The sequence below is a fragment of the Sus scrofa genome, chromosome 12, assembly GCF_000003025.6.
Source record: "Sus scrofa isolate TJ Tabasco breed Duroc chromosome 12, Sscrofa11.1, whole genome shotgun sequence".
In the NCBI taxonomy this organism is placed as follows: Eukaryota; Metazoa; Chordata; class Mammalia; order Artiodactyla; family Suidae; genus Sus; species Sus scrofa.
Genome location: NC_010454.4, coordinates 17,054,447 through 17,075,868, shown reverse-complemented (window position 1 = coordinate 17,075,868; position 21,422 = coordinate 17,054,447). Strand labels below are relative to the sequence as shown.

At 40.4% G+C, this 21,422-nt stretch overlaps 1 protein-coding gene across 6 annotated transcripts in view; it reads right to left on the bottom strand.

The window, feature by feature from the left end:
• KANSL1 (KAT8 regulatory NSL complex subunit 1) overlaps nucleotides 1-21,422 on the bottom strand; it is a 195,302-nt gene that overhangs the window by 21,044 nt on the left and 152,836 nt on the right. For all 6 annotated transcript variants that reach the window (XM_013989925.2, XM_003131310.6, XM_013989924.2 and 3 more), the window contains 2 exons: nucleotides 16,171-16,280; nucleotides 15,191-15,386 (listed from right to left, as the gene is read on the bottom strand). In XM_013989925.2, the coding sequence (XP_013845379.1) occupies nucleotides 15,191-15,386; nucleotides 16,171-16,280 (306 nt within the window). The remainder of the gene's footprint in view (nucleotides 1-15,190; nucleotides 15,387-16,170; nucleotides 16,281-21,422) is intronic.

Genomic DNA, 21,422 nt, shown 5'->3' with positions numbered 1-21,422 from the left:
GCGCACACACACACACACACACACACACACGGCCAAGTTAAAATAAAAAGTCCTGACACAGTAATGTTACCCAAATAAAACACTAATATGCAGAGATGCGGAGAGGAGGAAGATAGAGAATGTACAAGAAACCACTGATGTGGGAGGAGATTAAGGAGAGCTTTCACCTTCCATATTATGCATTTCTATAATGTTTAAAAAGAACCTAGAAGTATATAACTATTTTTTTTTTTTTTTTTAATGGCTACACTTGCAGCATATATAAATTCTTGGGCCAGGGATTCAATCTGAGCCACAGCTGTAGCAATGTTGAATCCTTTAACACAATGAGCCAGGCTGGGACTGAACCCATGCCCCTGCACAACTGAAGTCACCGCAGTTGGATTTTTAACCCACTGTACCACAGCAGGAACCCCTAAAAATATCTTAATACAATTTATTAGGAGACATATTTTTGGGAATTTTTTTAGCAACAGTTTTGGCAAGTCTATTTGTTTATTCATTTATTTATTTTTTTAATTAGGGCCACACTTGTGGAATATGGACATTTCCAGGCTAGGGTTCTAATGTGAGCTACAGCCTACACCACAGTCACAACAACGTGGGATCCGAGCCACATCTGTGACTTACACCACAGCTCACAGCAATGCCAGATCCCCGACCCACTCAGCGAGGCCAGGGATCAAACCAGCATCCTCATGGATGCTAGCTGGATTCGTTTCCGCTGCACCACAATGGGAACTCCCTCATATGGATTTCGTAAACAGCCTCCTAACTGGTCTTCCTGCTTTGCCCCTCCTTCCAATGACTCAGTGGAGTAGTTGGTACCATCTTGTTTCATTACCTCAGCCACACCACGTCAGTCCTTTGCTAGTAACCTTCCAATGGCTCCTCATCTCACGAGGAATTAAAACCAAAGTTCTTGCAATGGTGCACACACAGTCCTACACATCTGTCACCTCTATCCCCTCTCTGACTTCATTTCCTGCTTCTCTCCTAGCTCATGCTACCAGTTCTTCTAACTTCCTTGATATTCCCCCCCATACGGAAAGCAAACTTCCAGATCCACTTGGCTCTTCTATTAGTTCTATTATCATTCTCTCACCTCAGGTCTTTTCCTCAAATGTCATCTTAAAAAAAGCTTTTACTGGTGGTCTCAGTGTGGCTTAGCAGGTTAAGAACCTAACTAGTATCCATGAGGATGCGGGTTTGATCCCAGGCCTTGCTCAGTGGGTTAAGGATCCAGTGCTGCCATGAGCTGTGGTGTAGGTTACAGATGCAGCTCAGAGCTGGCGTTGCTGTGGCTATGGTGTAGGCCGGCAGCTGCAACTCCGATTCTACCCCTAGCCTGGGAACTTCCATACGCTGCAGGTGTGGCCCTAAAGAGAAAAAAAAAAAAAAAATTGAATGAACCCGACTAGTATCTATGAGGATGTGGGCTCCATTCCTGGCCTACCTCAGTGGGTTAAGAATCTGGCATTGCTGTGAGCTGTGGTGTAGGTTTCAGACGTGGCTCAGATCCCACGTTGTTGTGGCTGTGGTATAAGCCAGGAGCTACAGCTCTGATTCGACCCCTAGCTTGGGATCGAATACATGAATATAACCCCATATGCCATAGGCAAAGCATGGCCCTAAAAAAGCAGAAAGAGAGACAGAAAGAAATTTAAAGCACAATGCTTAATGCTATTAATTATTAATAACATTCTACAAATTAATCTTAAACTCAATAGGTTTTGGTATACAGGGGAGAAAAGACAAATGGAATTTAAACAAATAATCTTAAAACTACAACTAGAAGAGTAAGTGGTAAGGGGGAAAGTTCCCAGAAATTTTCTTATAAGCAAAGATAGAGAGTGATTTGCCCTACCACATTTTAGAAGTATTTAAAAGTTACAGTAATTTGGAGTTCCCATTGTGGAGCAGCAGAAATGAATACTACTAGGAACCATGAGGTTGTGGTTCAATCCCTGGCATCGCTCAGTGGGTTAAGGATCTGGTGTTGCCGTGAGCTGTGGTGTAGGCTGCAGACTCAGTTCGGATCTGGCATTGCTGTGGGCCAGCAGCTGTGGCTCCGATTTTGACCCCTAGCCTGGGAACTTCCAAATGCCGTGGTGCAACCCTAAAAAGCAACAACAACAACAACAATAAAAAGTGCAGTATTTTAAGAAATCTGCTATTGGTTAAGAAACAGAAAATTTAATTAAACAAAAAAAGCATATATAATGTTTAACACAACTAATATTTCTAAATTCATCAGCTTAAAAAAAATGATTTTTCAGGAAAAATAGAATTTGAATTCCTACTTCACTTCAAAATAAACTCCAAAGGAAATAAAGATTAAAATATAAAACAAACGTTGTTCTTAGACTGCAAAAGAAAAATTGTGGGTCGACATACAGCAATTAAAAGTGTGGGCTATGGGGTCTGGCTGTCTAGGTTTGTGCCCTAACTCTGCTACTAGCTGTATGACCTTAGACAAGCTACCTAATGGCTGCATTCACAGTAAAAGACGCCTATCGGATAAGGTTGTTTTGAGGATAAAAATCACTTAGAACAGCATCTGGTCTTAACTCAGAAGGGAATAAAAGAAAGAACATAGACCGTAAAGACCACTGATATGAAATTCTAGTCTATTGTTAGCTGTATGATCTCCTCAAATTTACTCACCATATGGGATGATGAGTTATTTTACTAATAAGGGATCCCTAATCCTAATGTCATGGGATTTGGGGAGATATAATATGACCTCAAAAACTGTTAAAATGCTACACAAACGCTAGCTAAATTTGCATATGTCAAGGTTTCTCAACAACAGCACTACTGATACTTGGAACTCGATAATTTTTTGTTGTGAGGAGTCCTCCTGTGCACTGTAGATAAGCAGCAGCATCCCTGGTCTCTCCTCATGGTGCAAGCAACACCCTCCTCCCCATTTCTGTGACAACCAGAAATGACTACAGACACTGTCATATGTTTCCAGGGGGTGGGTGGGTCAGTCAAAAATTGTGTAGAATCATGAGCTCAAATTACGGTTATTTCTTCTAGTAAAATTTAAAGCACAGGCTCCCATTAAACATTAATGGTGAGAAAGAAGAAATCTGGAGTTCCCGTTGTGGCGCAGTGGTTAACAAACCCAACTAGGAACCATGAGGTTGCGGGTTCGGTCCCTGCCCTTGCTCAGCAGGTTAACGATCCGGCGTTGCCGTGAGCTGTGGTGTAGGTTGCAGACGCGGCTCGGATCCCGCGTTGCTGTGGCTCTGGCATAGGCCGGCGTCTACAGCTCCGATTCAACCCCTAGCCTGGGAACCTCCATATGCCGTGGGAGTGGCCCAAGAAATAGCAAAAAAAAGACAAAAAAAGACAAAAAAAAAAAAAGAAATTTTAAAACTATAGTCAAGGCAAAAGGACTCAAGAGCAAGCTTGAAGAGACTTCCACTAATCAAATAATCAAAAATGACACTTGAGCACAGAAAAGAATTTCAGTGAAGTTTCCTCGGTGGCCTAGTGGCGGAGGATTCGTCTCTGCTATAGCTTGAGCTCAATCCCTGGCCTAGAAATATCTGCACACTGCAGGTGCGGAAAAAAAAGAGAAGAATTTCAACGGCTTGACTAACTCAAATATGTTTAATAAACCAATGACGACTTTTTTTTTTTTTTTGTCTTTTTGCCTTTTCTAGGGCTGCTCCCACGGCATATGGAAATTCCCAGGCTAGGAGTCTAGTCAGAGCTATAGCCACTGGCCTACACCACAGCCACAGCAACTCGCGATCTGAGCGGCATCTGCGACCTACACCACAGCTCACGGCAACACCAGATCCTTAACCCACTGAGCAAGGCCAGGGATCGAACCGGCAATCTCATGGTTCCTAGTCAGGTTGGTTAACCACTGAGCAATGACGGGAACGCCCAATGACTTCTTAATCATACCCACTGCCCCCTCCACAAAAATTTTACTGGTTGTCGTCCTTGGAAGATGGCAGGAAACCAAATTATTATTCAAAAATGGATAGATGAAAGGAAATAAACATGAATCATGCTTTTTTCTGCACAAACTGTACTTCAGAGTAAACCAACTGCAGAAAAGGGCATTTTCCTCTTTATAGACAGTCTAGTTAATAAATAAACAGAACATCACTTCAACTCCTAAAGAAACAATGGGGTCCAGGCGATGACCACCAGTGAGGGTAACATAAAAAGAGAGGTAAGTCATTCCACGTCTTTTGATGCAATGCACTTGCACAAACTCAAACCTAAATTTGTTCAAGTCTCTATATCCAACTACCCGTTTTCAAGAAATGCAGGGGACAGAGCAGTATCACTGACTTTTAACACACTTTAAAATTAAGACTAATGAACAGATAGAAGGATGGAAATGTGATGAAATGTGGTAAACATCAATGGTAGAATCTAGGGGGTAAATACATAGCTAGCTGTTCATTGTAAAATTCATTCAATACTACCATGTTTGAACAATTTCATGACAAAATTTTGGAAAAGAGAACAATGACACCACAGGACTTCTGGCCAAAATGGAATAAAGGTGATCAGATTTATCCTTTAGCCATAAACTAGAAAAACAGACAATACAGCTTAAGACTGAGAAACAAATGAGGTGGCCTGTTGACTGCCCTGGCTTTCTGCCTGGAGGCACACTGCAGAGTGCACAGCAGGTGAGGGGTTCTAAGCAGAATGTGACAGTTTCACTGAATTGAAGTGCAGAGGCTCAGGTGACTGGTAATTATGAGGCAGAATTCTTGAGAAGAGGAAGCCATACAGAAAAAGAGCTCTGGAAATCTTCACGAGATTCTCCTGAGTGTCTGCTGAATACCAAGAAGCCCACATAGAGGGTGAAACTCCATTAGGTCAGGCAAAAAAAACAACTGAGGAGCTGTGAACTCAAGAGTTCCCAGAGCTCACACAGGCGAGGAGACTTGTGCACTGTGAACAGTCAAGTGGCACAGAGCATTCAAAAAAGACCTCAGAAGTTCCCAATTTATGAGTGGAGTTAACATAGGCTACTCAACCCCCTCCCTGATAAAGGAAAAACTGAACCTCGAGTAACTTACCTGCCAAAAAAACAAAGCCTCTTTAAAGTTAGATAGCACAATCCACAAAAAACTAAATGCCCAGAATCCAATAAAACATTGTTAGCTATGACAAGAGGCAAGACAGTTACACCATGGGGATACAAGCAGAAAGATATAAAGCCATGGGATAAATAAGTGGGATAAACAACCCAGTTTTCTCAACAAATAAATTAGAGGAGTTCCCCTTGTAGCTCAGCGGGTTAAGGATCCAGCATTGTCACTGCAGTGGCTCTGGTGACTCTGGTTACTGAAGTGGCAGGGGTTCAATCCCTGGCCCGGGAACTTTCGCATGCTGCAAGTGCAGACAAAAAAAAAAAAAAAAAAAAAGGGTATGATGGACAGCTTTACCAAACCAACACTCTCACTGAGAACAAGAAAGGCCATATAAAAAAAAAAAAAATTTTTTTAATATGCAAGAGAAATGCTAAAACAATTACAATATTGAGGAGCCAAGATTTCCAGAGAGGGAAAAACCATGAAATGTAGAGCTGCTGCTTCTTGGCGACAATGGGTGATTTGGAAAGATGCTTAGAATGTGATGCCTTTGCAGAGGGTCACTTCTGGGGACAAAGAAATGAACAGAGGTTCCGATGATTTTATAGGGCTGAGGGGACAACATCGGAGACTTGAAGAGACAAATTCCCTGTGAAAAGAAAGGACAGGAAACTAAGAATGATGCATGTTAGGTACTCATGCTTCTAACGCACTTGAAAAATTCTGACACTGTAATGGGTAAGAAGCTAAGCAGAGAGCCTCTGAAAAGTAGAGAGAAGCTTCTGAAAAGCTCTCTTGGATGAGGAGACTAGAATTAGAGTTTAGGATATATAAGAGGGAAGGGCATTTGGTCATAATATCAGGCTCCCAGATGGAAGTGGGAAAAAGAAGCAAGACCATGCCCCAAGAATGGACCAGAGAGAAACAAAGCCTTCTCACAACTGCAACCCAACTCATCTCAGTCCCTAAGAGCATTCAAGTTCTCAGCCCCCATGATATTTGGCTAACAGGAGAAGAAGGTGAATCCACTCCAAAGAAAAAGAGCATTAGAGCTACAAAAATCTTTTAAATATATAACACTGACTCAAAACAAATTTGACACCATATTAGACATACCAGAAGTATGGACAAGAGAACTGGTAGGCTAATAGGAACTACATAAATTAAGGAACAGAGGGAAAAAATACATGAAAACATAGAACAGAAGTAAAAGGCATTCAAGTTCCTGTCATGGTGCAGTGGAAATGAATCCGACTAGGAACCATGAGGTTGAGGGTTCGATCCCTGGCCTCGCTCAGTGGGTTAAGGATCTGGCGTTGCCGTGAGCTGTGGTGTAGGTCACAGACACAGCTTGGATCTGGCGCTGCTGTGGCGTAGGCTGGCTGCAACAGCTCTGATTCAACCCTTAGCCTGGGAACCTCCATGTGCCTCGGATGCGGCCCTAAAAAAAAAAGGACCAAAAAAAAAAAAAAAGTTAAAGGCATGCAGGGCACTGTGACCAAGTCTAACACGCTTGTAATCAGAGGCCCAGAAGAAGACAGAGAATGGGATGGGGCAAGAGCAATATCTGAAGAGATAAATGGCTTAGTTTGTACTAAAAATGATTAAAGAAACCAATCCACAGATTTAAGAAACTATGCAAAACCCAAGCCAAGTGAAAACACAAAGAAAACATCCAAGCAAATCATAAACTTGTTTAAATGCGAGGGAAAAAAAGAGATAAAGGGGAAGCTTATAAAATTAGATTCAAGAGACTTACCGGAATGGACTTTAGCTGGATTTTGATACAAACTTTAAAAATCATTATGGAGTCTTGGGAATGTGAACAGAGCAATTTCTGATAACAGTTGGAAATCACTGTTGAAAGCATTACCAGTGGCAATAATCATCCACAATACTGGAGTCGGTACTACCCGATTCAATCTTAAAATAGCCCAAACCTGCAGAACTATTAACAACTGGAGACTCTTGGTAAATATTTCTTATAAAGTAGACTGCTAAGGAACTACGCTAAGATGATAAGGGAACAGGTAAAGACTTTGAAATTGTGCCAAATGCTCAGGGTTCACTTGTTGTGTAATAGTTAAAAATGAACTGTGGGATGGTTAGGCAAACCACAGCATCACTTTTTATGTGGTATCTTATGTTCCCTGGTGGCCTAGCAAGTCAAGGATCTGGTGCTGTAACTCCTTTGGCTCAGATTCCATCCCTGGCCTGGAAACTAATGCATGCTGTGGCCAAACAAACAAACAAACAACAACAAAACCAAATACACTGAAATTATGAATCCCAATGGGATCAGTGGCATTGCTGGAATACTGGGACGCAGAGTCAATCCTGAGCCTGGCACAGTGGGTTAAGGATCTGGCATTGTCACAGCTGTGGCATAGATCACAACTATGGCTCAGATATGATCCCTGGCCCAGGAACTCATATGCTGCTCCCCACTTCCACCAAACAAAAAAGAGAAATACTGGTGCAGTGGGTTAAGGATCTGGCATTGTCGCCTCTGAGGCTTGGATAGCAGCTGTGGCAGGAGTTCGATTCCTGACCCAGGAACTTCCTCATACCCTGGGAGCAGCCAAAAAAAGTAACTAGGAAGAAATATGTAAGAGTTCCCATCACGGTGCAGTGGTTAACGAACCCGACTAGGAACCATGAGGTTGCGGGTTCGATCCCTGCCCTTGCTCAGTGGGTTAACGATCCGGCGTTGCCGTGAGCTGTGGTGTAGGTTGCAGACGCGGCTCGGATCTGGCGTTGCTGTGGCTCTGGCGTAGGCTGACAGCTACAGCTCCAATTAGACCCCTAGCCTGGGAACCTCCATATGCCACAGGAGCGGCCCAAGAAACAGCAAAAAGACAAAAAAACAAAAAAAACAAAAAAAACAAAGAAAATGAACATTTAACCTTTTATTTATTTTCCTATAAACTTAGACTATGTTTGAAAATAAAATGGGAGAACTAAATCAATGTTGCAGATAAAGTTTCTGTTTTATATTTAGCATATTTAAAAACATCTATTTCATCTATTCATAATTTTTTTGGGGGGTCTACACCCATGGCACACAGAAATTCTCAGGAATAGAACCCATGCCACAGCACTGACCCAAGCTGCTGCAGTGAAAATACTGGATCCTTAACCCACTGTGTAGTAGAAGAACTATTCATAAGTTTAAAATGAGATTTTAGGAAATAGAAAACATTAGTGGGTAAAGGTTTCATTTTTAAAACTCTGCATTTCAGTATTGCCAGTGTCTAAACATCATCACAAGAGATAAGAGCAGAAAGCAGATGTTCTGAAATGTTTCTCTTGGAACCATAGTAGTTCATGAGCATGCTTAGGCAGATTACTAAGGTTCTCTTGTCAAATAAGTTGGGGAAACAAAAGATTTTCTTTTAGGAGTTCCCTTGTGGCACCGTGGGTTAAAGATCTGGAATTGTCACTACAGCGGCTCAGGTTTGATCCCTGGCCCAGAAACTTCTACATGCTGCAGGTGCAGACAAAACAAACACAAAAATAGGAGTTCCCGTTGTGATGCAGCAGAAACGAATCTGACCAGGAACCATGAGGTTGTGGGTTTGATCCCTGGTCTCACTCAGGGGGTTAAGGATCTGGCGTTGCTGTGAGCTGTTGGGTAGGTTGCAGACGCGGCTCCGATCTGGTGTTGCTGTGGCTGTGGCACAGGCTGGCAGCTACAGCTCTGATTCGACCCCTAGCCTGGTAATCTCCATATGCCATGGGTGTGGCCCTGAAAAGCAAAAAAAAAAAAAAAAAACCTTGACCCATGGTAGTAGAATTAAAACCTACATATGAGGAACTACAGAGCAGAAAATTAAAGTAGGATGTGGGCAACAAATTTAACTCTTATTCCTTTACACTAGGGGGGAACCAAAGGGATGAAAACAACGAGAAGTTAAAAGCTACCATGTGAATAATTATTATGTGCATTCAAAATGTGCCAGTCACTTTTGTATACCCAATGTAACGATCACAGTAAAGTTGTGGTGCAGGTAGTGAGAGCTAGACAAAAAGGATAGAAAATAACATAACTGGTATACTTAAAAAGAGACAACTACGAACGTAAAGGAATCAAAAATCAAAGCTATTATAGAAGAAAACCTGACAGCCCTACATAAAACACTTTGAAGTGCTGTCCAGTGCAGCTCTGCAGTGATAGAAATGTTTCATGTTAGTGTGACTAAATATGGTAGCCACTAGCCTCATGACCACTGAACACTTGAAATGCGGCTGGTGTGAATGAAGTACTGCATTGTTTTACCCTGATTTTGAATAGCTACATGTGGGTAGTGGCTACCATATTGGACAGTGTAGAGTAGAATCAGTCTCCAATAAAAAGGAAAGAAACTAAGATTGGCACCAGTCTGATTCTATGCCCAAACACAACAATAAACAATTGCTCTCCCTACCAAAACATAGTAGAACGGAGTTTTAAGGGACAAAGGTTATGATCTAAGAACTTGAAACACAGTAAAATTGTTGTGCAAATCACTAAAAAACCACAAATGAAGAACTCAATAAATAAATAGGCATAAGAAGATAAAAAGAATTGTCAGTAAACAGGGAAACGTTACAATCAAATTAAGCCTAAATAAGTCTTTAAATCTAGTTTCAAAATTGAATATAAAATTAAAAACCATTCTCTTTTAATAAAATCTCCATTAAAATCAAAGACTTTTAGGAGATGAACACACTCACACACACACCCTAACTCTACTTTTATGGTGTTTCAAAAGCATATTGAAGACAAAAATGTTAAAAGCAAATGGATGAGAAAAACACATACACTAAACATTAACATCAAGCAGAGTAGAATGCAAGGCATAAACAACTACTGAAGACAGGAGCCACAAAGTCACAAAGAGGATACAAATACATAAAATTATACTAGATACCAATGAATTTTTTTTTAAAAAAAAAGCTACATAATAGACCACAAACATAAGCAGAAGCTATAGGAACATCATTTTGATCAAAATGCTATAAAAATTAATAATTAATAACAAAGGCTTAAAAAGAAAAATAATTTCGAGTCTGGAAACTCAATTTTTAACTCTTGAGAAAATAACTCAAAGGCAATTTACAAATAGCAAAAAGAACACTTTCTTCACACATCAAAGGCTATGGAATGCTATCCAAACTACACTCAGAAGACAACTCAGAAAGTTAAATGCCTTTATCATGATGTAATAAAGAACAGAAAACAAATTAACTAAGCATTTGAGTATGGCGGTGGTGGCAGGGGGCAGGGTGGAGAACAGGACACGGGGGACCAAGACCACAGGAAGAAGGAATTTACAGCAAAGAACTGATCTTTGAAATGACCAATAAAATAGAAAACCTGCTGACAAGATTAATCAAAGAGAAGACAAAAAATGAAGACTGAGAAATGGATGTTGGAGTTCCCGTCATGGTGCAGCAGAAACAAATCTGACTAGGAACCATGAGGTTGCGGGTTCGATCCCTGGCCTCGCTCAGTGGGTTAAGGATCCGGTATTGCCATGAGCTGTGGTGTAGGTCAGGTCGCAGACACAGCTTGGATCTGGCGTTGCTGTGGCTGTGGCTGGCAGCTATAACTCCCACTGGACCCCTAGCCTGGGAGCCTCCATATGCCACAGGTATGGTCCTTAAAAAAAAAAAAAAAAAAGGAAGAAGAAAGAAAGAAACGGATGTTCACCACGATACATGAATTTAAAAATCTGGAGTTCCTGTCTTGGCGCAGGGGTTAACGAATCAGACTAGGAACCATGAGATTGCGGGTACGATCCCTGGCCTTGCTCAGTGGGTTAACGATCCGGCGTTGCTGTGAGCTGTGGTGTAGGTCGCAGACGCGGCTCGGATCCCGCGTTGCTGTGGCTCTGGTGTAGGCTGGCAGCTACAGCTCCGATTCGACCCCTAGCCTGGGAACCTCCATGTGCCGCGGGAGTGGCCCAAAAAATGGCAAAAACACCCAAAAAAAAAAAAAAAAAAAAAAAAAAAGAATCTAGCGTAGCCCTAAAATAAAAAGACTAAAATAAATATTTAAAAAATAAAAATTAAGAATGCTTGCCATAAAATTCTGTATGAGTAAAGGTGAAAATATCTGAGAGATGGGTCATTTTCTACAGAATAGAGATGCCAGTCTCAGATGGTTTTCACCTCAAGTTCCAACAAATTTTTAAAGAAACTGATCCCTCCTTTAAAATCTGTAAACCTTTCCAGAGCATAGCAAGTGATAAACAAGTGTTCTAATTCATTTTAAGTCGATCTACATCAAAATTAATAGTGACCTTCTAAAAGTATTGTCATTGAAACCAGGAATGAGATATTTCACTACAACCAACTATTTAACACTGTTGTGAAAGTGCACCTGAACAAGGAAAAGGAGTAAGTATATAAAGAGGTATCAAATGCTTGTGGATGATAGAAAGTCAAGATAGAAAATTAAAAACAATCAACCAAAATACTGCCATGAGTTCAGAAAAACTGTGCAATTAGAAAATACCTAAAAACCAACCTCATTCTTAAAGTAACACTAACAGAAAAGATCTCATTCATGTGACCAAACACCAAGAACACAGATAATATGTAAGAACCAAATGAAGAAATACAATACTCGTATACATAGAGAAATTCTGTGTTCTCTTAATATTGTAATAACATCGATTCTCTCTGAAGGAATTCCCATTAAAAACTCAATGCAATGCTTATGGAGGAAGTCCACTATCAGAGTAAGGCTGTATCCACTATTCTCTGTTAATCACAGGAAACTAATTCAAAGTATTAAAAAAAATTCTTTTGGCTTGAGGATAGTTTATAAATAAAACACTAGAGCTTCTATTTATTTTACCTCAGCCTATTCAAAATTTATTCTGTATGTGTTTTAAATGCACATATAAAACACTCATAAATGTTTAGAGGCTACTACTCTAAGCAATGGGTCATTTCTGAGTACTCTGCCACTAGAGAATAAGCTCCATGAGGGCAAGAACTTTTGTTCAATGAAACCCAGGTGATTTGGAACACAGCGAGGACCCAAAACACTGCTGAATAAATCTGCTTGGCAAATCCATCTGAAAAATGATAGAGGGGAAGGAAGGTAATAGCTCAACAGCGAGTATCACTGAGCAAGGAGCCATCGGAGACATAGTGAGAAACTAAGAGAGAGCTACCAACTTTGGCAGAATTCCAGCATTTCTGCTATAACCAGCAAATGGTTTGTTTTCCAAAAAGAATTACTCGTCTTATTTACCATGCAGCTTACTTCTGTATGTCAGAATGATTCTGATTTAGACACTGGCAGTGGAGGCAAAGTGTCTTTAGGATGCTTCATATGTCTCCTCCTTGGTTTTTTTTGTCTTTTTTTTTTGGCTATTTCTTGGGCCGCTCCCACAGCATATAGAGGTTCCCAGGCTAGGGATCGAATCGGAGCTGCAGCCACTGGCCTACGCCAGAGCCACAGCAACGCGGGATCCGAGCCGCGTCTGCAACCTACACCACAGCTCACGGCAACGCCGGATCCTTAACCCACTGAGCAAGGGCAGGGACCGAACCCGCAACCTCATGGTTCCTAGTCGGATTCGTTAACCACTGCGCCACGACGGGAACTCCCTCCTCCTTGTATTAAACATTTATTTTCACAAGTACAGTAGTTTTTAGACATGAACAATAAGCTGCTAGTAACAAGGGAGACTTGCTACTTCACAGACATTAAAAAAAAAAAAAAGAATCCAGGAGGCCATATATACTTCAGAAAAATTTTATCACACCGCTAGATGTCATGACACAGTGGCTAGCAAACTGCACACTATTTCTCCATGAATAGGTGGTGTTGGTGACTTTTTTGTTTTTGTTAAATAAAAGCATCAAGGGCAGGTCCAAAAACTACTTTCTTATATTTAAGAGTAATACACTGTTTTCTTTGCTTTCCCAGTATCAACTCTCCAACTTTTCAGAAAATAATTTAGATTTGCATGATTATAAATAAAAAAACTGACTCAAGTGTCAATATGAAAAACCTGCCAAATTCTTTTCTGGTATTTTGGTAACTCTGGCAGTCTGAGGAATACACAAGAGAGAAATGGTACAGCCTAATCAACTAATCCTCTTCCCTGTCCTCAGTTTTCTCCCCAGCAAACATACTGCAATAGAGTTATCTTTAGATTCCCTTTCAATCAAACAGGCTATTTCTCTGTTTCCCTTCAGAGAAATATTCTTTGAAAGTGTTATCTATAACGGTTCCCTCAAGTCCTTCCCTCATTCTCTCCCGAACCTACTTCAATCAGAATTTCACTCTTTCCCCTCTAACAAAACTGCTCACAAAGGTCTCAAGCAGCCTCAGCCCTACCAAATCCAATGGTCAATTCTCAGTCTTCATCTGACTTAACCTGTCTGGCAGCTTCTAACACAGATAATTATCCCTTCTTTCCTGAAACATTTTCTTTACTTGCCTTCCACATAACCATACTCTCTTGGTTTTCCTTCTACTTCACCAGTCACTTCTTCCCAGTCTCTTATCTTTCGCATCTCTAAGACCTGAAAGGAAACAAGGCCTCAACGCTGAATTCCATCTGCACTCCTCGACTTTCCCCATTCCGTTCCTCTTCTGCTACATTCTTCTCCCGAGCACTCAACACTATAAGACATAGCACATACTTCACTTATTATTTTATTTCCTATCTCTACCCAACAGGTTATTGTGTGAAGGTAAGAATTTTGTGTCTGTTGTGTTTAGTATTGTATTCCCAGTGCACAGAACAGATCTAGCTTATCTTAAGAGCTCAAAAAATATTTGCTGATTGAGGAGTTGCTGTTGTGGCACAGTGGAAACAAATCTAAGAACCATGAGGTTGCAGGTTTGATCCCTGGCCTTGCTTGGTGGGTTAAGGATCCGGCATTGCCATGAGCTGTGGTGTAGGTTGCAGACGCAGCCCGAATCGGGCATTGCAGTGGCTGTTGTATAGGCCAGCAGCTGTAGCTCTGATTCAACCCCCAGCCTGGGCATCTCCATATGCCGCGAGTGTGGCCCTGAAAAGAACCCCCCCCCAAAAAAAATTGCTGATTGAGTGATTGATTATTAAAAACAAAGTTTTGGGAGCTCCCACTGTGGCTCAGTGGTAACGAACCCAACTAGTATCCATGAAGACTCGGGTTGGATCCCTGGCCTTGGCTCAGTGGGTTTTAAGGATCTGTAATTGGCATGAACTGTGGTGTAGGTCACAGACACGGTTCGGATCCTGTGTGGCTGTGGCATAGGCCAGCAGTTGTAGCTCTGATTTAACCCCTAGCATGGGAACTTCCATATGCCCCAGGTGTGGCCCCCAAAAGACAAAAATACAAAACACAAAAAAACAAAAAACAGAAAACCTCAAAAGTTTTAACAGTAACAGCAACTTTGTACTAGTATCTATCAGCCAGACACCCCAATAAGCAAATAACATGCATTTCTTTTCATCCTCAAACAACCCTATGAGATCTCTGAGGGGCAGCAGGGTGTTAAAATGCTCCAAATCACAAAACTACTAAGTGGCAGTGCCATGATTCAAACTCAAGTTTGTCTTCTTCAAAGTTAATGCTCTTAACCACTGCATGGTTTCCGCTGCAGTTATTATTTCTTTAGTTCTGGAATAAACCCAACTTTGCTATTTAAAGAGTCAGCAATCCAAAGTTTCCTGTAGTTGTGAAATAATCGCCATTTAGTCTGTGAAGACAAACGTTTAGTTACATCAATTTAGAAATTTTAAGGGAGATCCTTATTTAAAAGGAAAGCATTCCACGTTCTTGTTTTCAGTCATATTAGCATAATGAGAAGACACACCACTCTCCGTCAACTGTTGATGGCAGAACTAACAACTTCCTCGCTCCTATTTCTAAGAGGAGCTTTTTGTTCTTTGAAAACAGGACTCCCAAGCCCAACTTCAGAGTATCGGAATCAGAATCTAGGCAACAGAGTTCAGGAACCTAGTATTTTTTTAAAGCTCCCCAGGAAAACTTGGTGGTTAGCCAACTTTGGAAAACACTGGTTAAATGAACCAAAGTTGGCAACAGACTAGTACCTTTATCTGAGCATCTAGCTCACTGTTTAACAATGACCAAGTCTCACTTGCACTAACCTTCTTGGAAAGAGGAACAATGCTGTTGGGTCGAACAAGCCTCCGCTTCTTACAGCTCAGCACAGGACGTGTTCGGGCTGCTACACAGGTGCCATCAGTTGATGAAGAAACTAGATTCAGTCGTTGCTTTTTATGCAATTGTTCCTCAGCATCAGAGCTGTCACCTGGAATGTGGTCTGCCAAGACAGGCTGAAGACTACAAAAGGGAAAGGAAGAATATTGACTTCTCAGAAGACGCAAGGAAACCTCTAATACTGGTTCAACCACCTCTACTTGCACAGACACAAACCACTGTTCTAGAGCAGGCACAGCTTATCTCTTGGTGCTGACGTCTGCTAACTAAGCGTGTATGTGGTGCCTGTGCTTATTTGTAAGGCTCTTTCTCGGTAGATGTGAACTCTACGTGTCTGAAAAGTACAAAAGTCAATAAGTAAACTCAAGTTCTAGTGAATAAGTTCTCTTCCACAACAAAAATATGAATTAAAAAAAGTCTAGTAAACTACAACTGGTAAGAAAATGATGAATTTTGCAAATGTTAATAATAAGCTGCCTAAAAATCAGTTCTCCTGTGAACTTGCCTTTCAGGGATGTGTATCCATTGTTCACATGAAGAAAGATTCCTTGTGCTTTCATAAATACAGATTTACAGCCTTGAGGGATCTAATCTGTTATATAGAGTAGAGGATTTTATGTAAACACTTCTCTACCAAGATAGGACCAATCACAATGACTCATAATAATGTTAGGACTTTATTTTTCTCCATGCCGAGCTGATTTGACGACATACTGAATAAAAGGAAAATACATTAGCATGCTATTTAAAATATACTTGCTACAGGTGGAGGCATGCACATATTATAAAGTGATCAGGTTTCTGCTTTTTTAAACCAAGGTTAGTCCTGGCTAGGGATAACAGCCTCAAACCCATCTTTTACAGGCCTGCTGAGCATAATTAAGTATGTAGAAGAGATAAAACTTACGTGTTAATAACTCCATTGACAGGTCTCAATGCTCCACATGATTTAGATAATGACTCTGAAGGATGACCAGAGGCACCATGGTTTTCCAGTGGCTGAGAAACAGACTCGATCTTAATGAGAAGAAAAATGAAATATATTATCAACATTTAACCAATAGCACCAGCTGGAAAAGCAGCATAATTTCATTTTAATGAAAAACCTAAAAGTTCTGATGACCGTCTTGAAAAACAAAACTCACATGTGGAACACAATCCAAGTGGCCTCTTGGTTCTATGCCTCCTGAGCTGCAGTCCTAACAAGTAACTAATAACTGCATTTTTGGCTTAAAAAAACAAGAATTAAAATACTTAGACTAAAATAAAAGTAGCAAAGTGTCTAGTGACAGGGAAAAGACGTAATTAATGATTCTGTGGAACAAAATCTCAGCGAAACAATTATATAGTAACAAGTCTTCAACCTAAGGGTCGAGGATATTTAAGTTCAGTGACAAGACATATAAGAGGAAATTAAAATGCAGTTAGTATCTGTCCAACTTCACCGTTTATGCTAGAAGCTTGTTTCCAGAAAACCATACTCAAATATATTCATATATTTTCCTCTGTGATAAAATAAAAAAATTAATAAAATGTCAATGAATAATTATAACTACCTAATGCTATCAGGTAGTAACTACTGGCTTTGGACTATGCAAATCATAAACAGTTACCCTCCTCCATATTTTAGGGCTGTACCCATGGCATATGGAAGTTCCCAGGCTAAGGGTCGAATTGGAGCTGCAGCTGCTGGGCTACACCACAGCACAGCAAGGCTAGATCCTCAACTCACTTAGCAGGCCAGGAATGGAACCAGTGTTCTCATGGATACCAGTTGGGTTCTTTACCACTGAACCACAATGGGAACTTCACAGTTAACAACTTTTAGGTTGAACAATTGCACAGATTCACTTATATGTGGGTGATTTTTAATAGTAAACACTAGAGTACTACATAGTCTGTGGCTGGTTGACTCCTCACATGTGGAGGAACTGTGGATAGGGAGGCTGACTACACATTAAACACAGGTTAAACCCCATACTGTTCAAGAGTCAGCTGTATAAGCTTAGAGTTTATAAAATGAAAAATGCAAGGTGAAAAGAATCTGGAAACGTTTGCATTCACTATTTCAAAACAAATTATATATTTACGAGGCTAAAAGGGCTAGGGGAAGCCGTAAGATGTCAATCCCATTGAGTTTCTGAAGTATAGGCAATATAGCCACAGGTCACTTATCCCTCAGCCCTGGGAACTGCTGGAATAGCACAGAAGAGCTGTGGTCTTTGCCTCTTCCTTACATTCAAGCTGACTTTGGGGGTGTTCTGATGTTCCCATTCCCCTGCTACTAGTACCATTTCTTTTTTGATCTTCATACCCTCAAGAAGAAAACACCAAAGTATCTACAGACCTGAGAGCAGTCTCAAGAAAGGACAATAGAGGAGTTCCTTCTGTGGCTCAGTGGTTAACGAACCTGACTAGGATCCATAAGGAATTCAATCCCTGTCTTTGCTCAGTGGGTTAAGGATCCGCTGACTGCCATGAGCTATGGTGCAGGTCACAGATGTAGCTTGGACCCCACATTGCTGTAGCTGTGGCTGTGGCTGGCGGCGACTACAGCTCCAATTAGACCCCTAGCCTGGGAACCTCCATATGCTGTGATTGCAGCCCTAAAAAGCAAAAAAAAAAAAAAAAGACAATAGATTGGGAAGCCAATTTTTAAAATTTCATATAGATTATCCAAAAAGCTGGATCAAGGTATATAAACAGACAAAACAGATGAGTTAACTACAATGAGTAAACACTGGGGAAATACTGTCTTCCTTGTTAGCTACCCTGTACATTTACTGTTTCATATATATATATATATATATATTTATTTTTTTTTTTTTTTTTTTTTTTTTTTGCTTTTTGCCATTTCTTGGGCTGCTCCTGCGGCATATGGAGGTTCCCAGGCTAGGGGTCGAATCAGAGCTGTAGCTGCCAGCCTACGCCAGAGCCACAGCAACACAGGATCTGAGCTGCATCTGCGACCTACACCACAGCTCATGGCAACACCAGATCCTTAACCCACTGAGCAAGGGCAGGGACCGAACCCGCAACCTCATGGTTCCTAGTCGGATTCGTTAACCACTGCGCCATGACGGGAACTCCTACTGTTATATTTTGAATAATTATGTTAGTAAGTGATGCCAAAATTACTGTAAATTTAGTTCATGTATTCATTGCCTTGAAAGCCAGTGATTTCCACTTGAAAAGTAATGTGTAAGAGTTATAAAGATGTTCATATCCTCTGACAAAGTATTTTATTCAACCTTTAATATCTTAAAGAAATAACTCAACCCCCCCCCCCAAATCTTATACACAAAGGTGGTCGCTGCAATGATCTCTACGTATAACCTAAATGCTCAACATCTGAAGCATACTTATAAAATGTGGTACACCAAACGAGAGTATTAAAAATATTCATAAAGGATTTTTCCTCTTCCTTTACCCAGAAGAATATTTAAAGACAGAAAATGATAGTCTTTTATGTAGAAAAGATTTTGGAAAAATGTTGAATTCAAAATATTTTTAATACAATTGTGGTAACTAAATATGTACATAAAGGTTGGCTTAGTGGTTAATGAACCCGACTAATACCCATGACGATGAGGGTTCGATCCCTGGCCTTGCTCAGTGGGTTGAGGATCTGGCATTGCCGTAAGCGACTCAGATCTGGCTTTGCTGTGGCTGTGGTGTAGGTCGGCAGCAGTGGCTCCGATTCAACCCTTAGCCTGGGAATGTCCATATACTGTGGGTGTGGCCCTAAAAAGACAAAAGACAAAAATAAATAAATAAACAAATGAATAAATAATAAAAAATGTACACAGAGATAATGACAAGATAAAACAGAATTATGAGGGCAGAGTAAGATTGAAATTTTCTTTATATTTAGCTAATATTTTTACATTAAAAAAATACAACCCCCCACCCCCCAAATGCTAGTAAGGACTTACTATTCAAGAGAAACCTCAAAAAACCCAAGCAGTACAGTATGCAAAGGACAAAAGGATTTCAGATTCAGAGATGTGTGACTCTAGCCATGTTACAGCTTTCCTAGATCTCAAAAGTTCTGGTTTAGATGAAAAAGTTTCCTTCCAACATGAAAGTGCTGAGACTGAAGTTTTTGCTATTATTTGTTAAAGATCTGAACAAACTTCTGTCAATGTTATATTCATTTAAAACATTAGCTTTTAGCATTAAATTATGACAGAGATCTTACATTTAAGTAATGGGTTGACCACTCACAAACACATGTAATTTTACTCAGAACTTCTGAAATGCATTCACACTGCCTTAGGAAAAAACAAACACCCCTTATCCTGCAGTCCAAAAGGCTGTAAAGACAGGGTAGAGAAACAATAACAAACACTTTACAAATGTTAAATCCACATACTAATTTAAACGTGATCATTTCTATTGCAGTGGTTTACAACATTAGTATTTTCAGGAAGCTAAAGCATGACTCAGACATCTGTCATCCAATGGGAAACTGTTACAAGGATGTAAGAATTTAAGGTTCTCCTATCCGAAAAGTAGGAGTTATTACAGAGCTTCTCTAGAATTTTATGCAATGTTCAGATACACTCTGTGTGCATGCAACCCACAGCTAGAAAAGAGTAGAAAAGCTGCAGTGGTGAATAGAGAGCTTCTGGAATACCCTTTTTTCTAAAGCAGAGCCCCAGGGGGATTGGTTTTGGGGGCACCCTTAAAGATTGCAAGGAGGGTCACTGATGTGATTCCCCCCCCCCGCCCCAATTATTCTACCCACTGGGCCAGACCAATTAAGACAAAGAGCCCTTACAGAAATTAAATTAAGGTTTATGGGGTAGATTTTTCTGAGGTCTAAGAACCCATGTCCACTGAATCTGTTTCACTAAAAAGTAGAGAAAGGGGTAAAAACCAAAAGGTACACAACTTTAAAAATGCATAATAAAAGTCCACATGTGATATGTGTATCAATGTATCTTTAGTCATTCAAGTAATGTCATGTCGTAACTGCCTGAAATACCACTTTCTTAGATGCACCACATATACATCTGTCTAGAAAATTTCACAGTTCTATTTTCGGTTAGCCACTGCCTTTCTGAAGAACATTATCAAAATGGAAAGAAAAGGAGAGTTCCCATCGTGGCTCAGCAGTTAATGAACCTGACTAGCATCCACGAGGACGCAGGTTCAATCCCTGGCCTCGCTCTGTGGGTTAAGGATCTGGTGTTGCCGTGAGCTGTGGTGTAGGTTGCAGACGCGGCTTGGATCCTGAGTTGCTGTGGCTGCGGCGTAGGCCAGTGGCTTCAGCTCTGACTGGACCCCTAGAGCCTGGGAACCTCCATATGCTGCGAATGTGGCCCTAAAAATTCAAAAAGAAAAAAAAAAAAAAAAAAAGGAAAGAAAAGGCTAACTGTAAGAAATTCAACTTTCATTCCTGGGTCAAAATATTATTCCAGTGATACTCAGCATAGTTTTGCTTAGAATTACTGAAGTAATGCTAGCCCATAAAGAATATACCAGTTATTTCCATGAACTGGCACCACAGTCAAGAAACTGTACTAGAGAGGAAATGGAACTTTCTGTAAATTTCACTTCCACCAAATTTACTTACCTACTTGGTAATAAGCCTACTTCAATTTCTGTGTATGTAAAACAGGACTATTTGTCTCACTTTCCTATGTCTCTATATTGAGACTAAAATGTAATCTATATAATTACATCAAAACAATTTTGAATTATTCGTTTGTAAACCCAATCGGGATAATGTTGTTACATGTCCAAAGACTCCTAAACCTCAGATTTCTATTTACCAACACTATTAAAAATATGCATCTAAAAATCTAGAGATACAGTAACTGCAAAAATATTCTTGTAAATTTTTACTCCTCAACATATTTACCCACAGCCCAATTTGGTTTAAAAGTCGTAATTGGTCAGTGTTTTTTAATACTGTGGATCAACTATTCCCCAGCCAGCACCTATCCCTCTACTCTCTGTCTCATAACCCTCCTGGAGCCAACACACCATTCACTGTCCCTGATGACTGCTAAACTTCAAGGAAAAGAATCACTGTTCTCTGTAACCAACGGTAGGAAAATTATACCTTGAATTGTTTAAAAGAAAACAACAGCTTATATTTTCTGCATGCTTTTCTTGTGGGAAAGCATTAGTTCTTCACTTAATAGTTCA